The 3,842-nt window shown below is 43.1% G+C and overlaps 1 protein-coding gene across 1 annotated transcript; it reads right to left on the bottom strand.

The window, feature by feature from the left end:
- Nucleotides 1–2,024, bottom strand: LOC122999449 (tripartite motif-containing protein 16-like). Its single transcript, XM_044376388.1, has one exon. It carries the CDS (start codon nucleotides 1,678–1,680, stop codon nucleotides 1–3), a length of 1,680 nt encoding a protein of 559 aa, XP_044232323.1. The 5' UTR covers nucleotides 1,681–2,024.
- Nucleotides 2,025–3,842: the final 1,818 nt, after the last annotated feature.

Raw genomic sequence — 3,842 nt, 5'->3', positions numbered from 1 at the left:
CTATTTGAGTTTACACAACTCAGCTGTGTCTCCAACAAAACAAAGACAAAGTCCAGCATAGAGAGGCTGAGTGAATGTGGTCTGGACTCTGTGGAGGAGAGTCATGGTTTCAGAGACGCTGTAGAAGGACAGAATACCTGCTCTGTGATCCAGGTACACTCCTACTCTGGAGGAACCAGGACCTGAGACGGGAGTTTTGATGTTGTTGAACCAAAATGTATAACTGTTAATGCCACAATATAACATCCAAGATTTGTCATTACATCCAAATCTACATTCCTTCGAGCTTCCTGCTCTGTTGATATTCTTGTATGCGACTGCTACCTCAACTCCTCCCCATTCCCCTCTCCACTCCACCTCCCAGTAACAACGTCCAGTCAGACTCTCTCTACTCAGGACCTGAACGTTATTAATGAATCTCTCTGGGTGACTAAAATAAGACTGTTCTTCACTCATTAGTTCTGCCTTTCTGTTCCCCTCAGATAATAATAGATATGTGTTTGCTGTGTTTGGATCCAGTGTGATTTCACATGAATATTTTAAGAACTCAGCTCTGGTCTTGGGTTCTGGTTCTGACAGTAAAACGTCCACTTCAGTCACTGCCAGTGAGATGTTTGTCCATTTCTCCCTCAGGATGTCCTGTAGTTGATCTCTGAGCTCTGACACAGCTGCTGTCACATCCTCAAAGTATCTCAGAGGACGGATATTGATGCTGGATGAGTCTGTAGGTTCACTGAGTTGTGACAGTGAGGGGTAGTTGAGTAGAAACTGGTTGTGATCCTCTGTGTGTGACAGCTGCTTCATTTCAGCGTCTTTCCTCTTCAGCTCAGTGATCTCCTGCTCCAGCTTCTCCTGAAGCTCTTTGACTCGACTCACTTCAGTTTCCTGCTGGGATCTGATCTGCTGCTTCACATCAGAGCTTCTTTTCTGGATGAGACGGATCAGCTCAGTGAAGATCTTCTCACTGTCCTCCACTGCTTTATCAGCAGAGCGACTGACGGCCTCCACCTCCTGTTGAAGCAGCTTCACATCTTTCTCTCTGTCCTGGATTCTCTGCTGGATTTGTTGTCGACTCACCTCGAGCTCTCTCTGCCTCTCAGTCCTTTCTGCTGCAGCTGAGACTGTGTCGTGGCCTTTATGTTCATCCATAGTGCAGAGATAACAGATACTCTGCTGATCAGTACGGCAGAATATCTTCATCACCTCATCATGACGAGAGCAGATGTTCTCCTGGAGCTTCTCTGAGGGGTCGACCAGCTTGTGTTTTTTAAATTGACCGACATGGTAGTGAGGCTGAAGATGATTCTCACAGTAAGAGATCAGACACTGCAGACAGGACTTGAGGGCTTTCCGCTTCCTCCCAGTGCAGACATCACAGGCCACATCTTCAGGTCCAGCATAGCAGTGATCAGCAGGAGCAGCTTGGAGTCCAGTCTTCTTTAGCTGCTCCACTAAAGCTGCTAACATGGTGTTTTTCATCAGGACAGGCCTCGGTGTGAAGGTCTGTCTGCACTGAGGGCAGCTGTAGATCTTCCTCTGATCCTCTTCATCCCAGAAGCCTTTAATACAGTTCATGCAGTAACTGTGTCCACAGGGAATAGTCACCGGATCCTTCAGTAGATCCAGACAGATCGAACAAGAGAAGGTTTCTCGATCCAGCTGATCTCCTTTCTGCTCCATTTCAGCTCTCAGTGGCAACGACTGTCTGAGTTTCACTTCCTGAGAAGTGAAACAGGTTTGACAGCTCTTGTATTACATTACCTGTTGGTTACACCCATCTGCAAACTGTAGATCTGAAGGGGAGGGAACAAGGAAATATGAGCACAGAGTGGAGCTTGTTGTGTTTGAGAGCAGGAAGAAGAGGGAGGGCTTATCAAGCTCTGATTCATTCCAGGCAGAGGAGCAGGTTTAAAGGTTATTGGCTGCTTTTCATTTGGCTAACGTGACTCCTCGCTTCCCTCACTCACGTCTCAGCTCCTCCCAGCGAGGACGGAGGGATTTAATTCACCAAAAAGGACGTCCTCTCTCACTACTTATTTTGAGGAGACACTGCTTTTCATTTGGCTGACGCCTGATAACTGCTCCAATATTTATCATTTGATTATAGATCTATAGCAGCGTCTGTCTGTCACAGAATAAGACACAAATACACAATTTAAATCTGTTAATTACTGAAATAACAGAACCGACATAAAGGAGCAATAAAAACAGCTGCAGCCTGCAGAACATTTTTAAATAAAATATTGCTTATTTAGTTTGTGTCCCCGGACCCCATTTTGAGAACCACTGCTGTACATAACCACCTACTATATGCATACAAAGTGATGTCATTGTCTTTTACCATCTAATATTTATCTCAGTACTCTATTTATATCCTGTTTACAGTCCACAGAAACAGTTTCACCCGTATATAGTCATTCCTCGTGTATATTCCTGATGGTTGTTGTGTTGTTATGTTGTGTTGTTATTCTGTGTAGGTACATTGAGAGCCATTAAACCGGGGTTAAAATCCTAGTATGTGTAAACAACAAACATACAACCTGACTGTACGTCTTAAAATGGCCACTAGAGGGGAGTGACGTCCTAATATAGTTTTATGATCATCTGTACAGCAGCTGTAAGTAGAATGATTGTGAAGGAGACTGTGAGAGAGATTCAGAGTGTCTTCTTTGCAAAGGGAACCATGCAGCATGGGAGGGCTAACTGTCCAAAGAGAGTAAGAGAGGCAGAAACAATCAGGGTCAGACTCAAGGATGAGGAAGTAGGTATGAAATGTTAGGATGTGAAACAAGAAGCTAAGGAGGACGAATCAGTCAGGAAGCATGCTGAGTCTTGATTTTGTGAGGATCAGGTGAAGTTTTTGGCCTTTTTGGTAATTAACTGTACTGCTGGAGGAGACAGAAAATGTGAGAACTGTAGATAACTGTAGAGGCAGTCAGGAGATTTCTAGGTGTTGTGGGAGTTTGTGGAGAAGATGTGCAGCGAGAGAAGCTTTTAGTTTCTCTCAAACACCTGAAAGATAGAGAAGTTATAGCTAGCGGTGAAAGAAGTATTCAGATCCTTTACTTAAGTAAAAGCACCAGTACAGCGATGTAAAAATGCGTCATTAGAAGTAAAAGTGCTGCTTGAAAAACCCTACTTAAGTAAAAGTACATGAGTATTAGCAGCAAAATGTACCAATTAAAAGTGTCATATTTATCATTTGCATATGCACAATACATGTTAATTGAATATTAAAACTGATTAACTGATGTGCACATGTAAGCAGCATTTTAATGTTTGCAAGATGGAGCTTAACACTTTATACTGTTGAGTTCTCTAATTATAATAATGCTTATATAACAAACCGATCATATGTTTTTTATATGAAATATTCATCTGACTGTCAAATAAATGTAGTGGAGTAGAAAGCACAATATTTCCCTCTGACGTGGTGGAGTGGAAGTATAAAGTAGCATCACATGGAAATACTCAAGTTAAGTACAAATACCTCAAAATTGTACTTAATTACAGTACTTGTGTAAATGTACTTAGTTACTTTCCATCACAGTGGGAAGGGGTTTTGATTACTTTATTAAATCAGCGGATATTTTAGTTTTAATCCACTAGGTGGCGGGATGCGCCATAAAGTTGTGATCCGCCAGTAAACCGAGGGAAGAAGAATCTGACCCGGAAGCGGTAGTTTTTTCATTGGATAGCGAAGTCATGACCCGCCCTACTCTGCCTCTGATTGGCTTACCCTGATATTGTTATCGGAACCTAACCAATCCAACCAACGCAGTTCACGACTTCTAGCCAATCAGAGGCAGAGTAGGGCGGGTCATGACTTCGCCGTCCTAGGA

The sequence above is a fragment of the Thunnus albacares genome, chromosome 16 (genome assembly GCF_914725855.1).
Source record: "Thunnus albacares chromosome 16, fThuAlb1.1, whole genome shotgun sequence".
Taxonomy (NCBI): domain Eukaryota; kingdom Metazoa; phylum Chordata; class Actinopteri; order Scombriformes; family Scombridae; genus Thunnus; species Thunnus albacares.
Note: the sequence above shows the minus strand (reverse complement) of the source record. Positions and strands in the feature narration are given on the sequence as shown.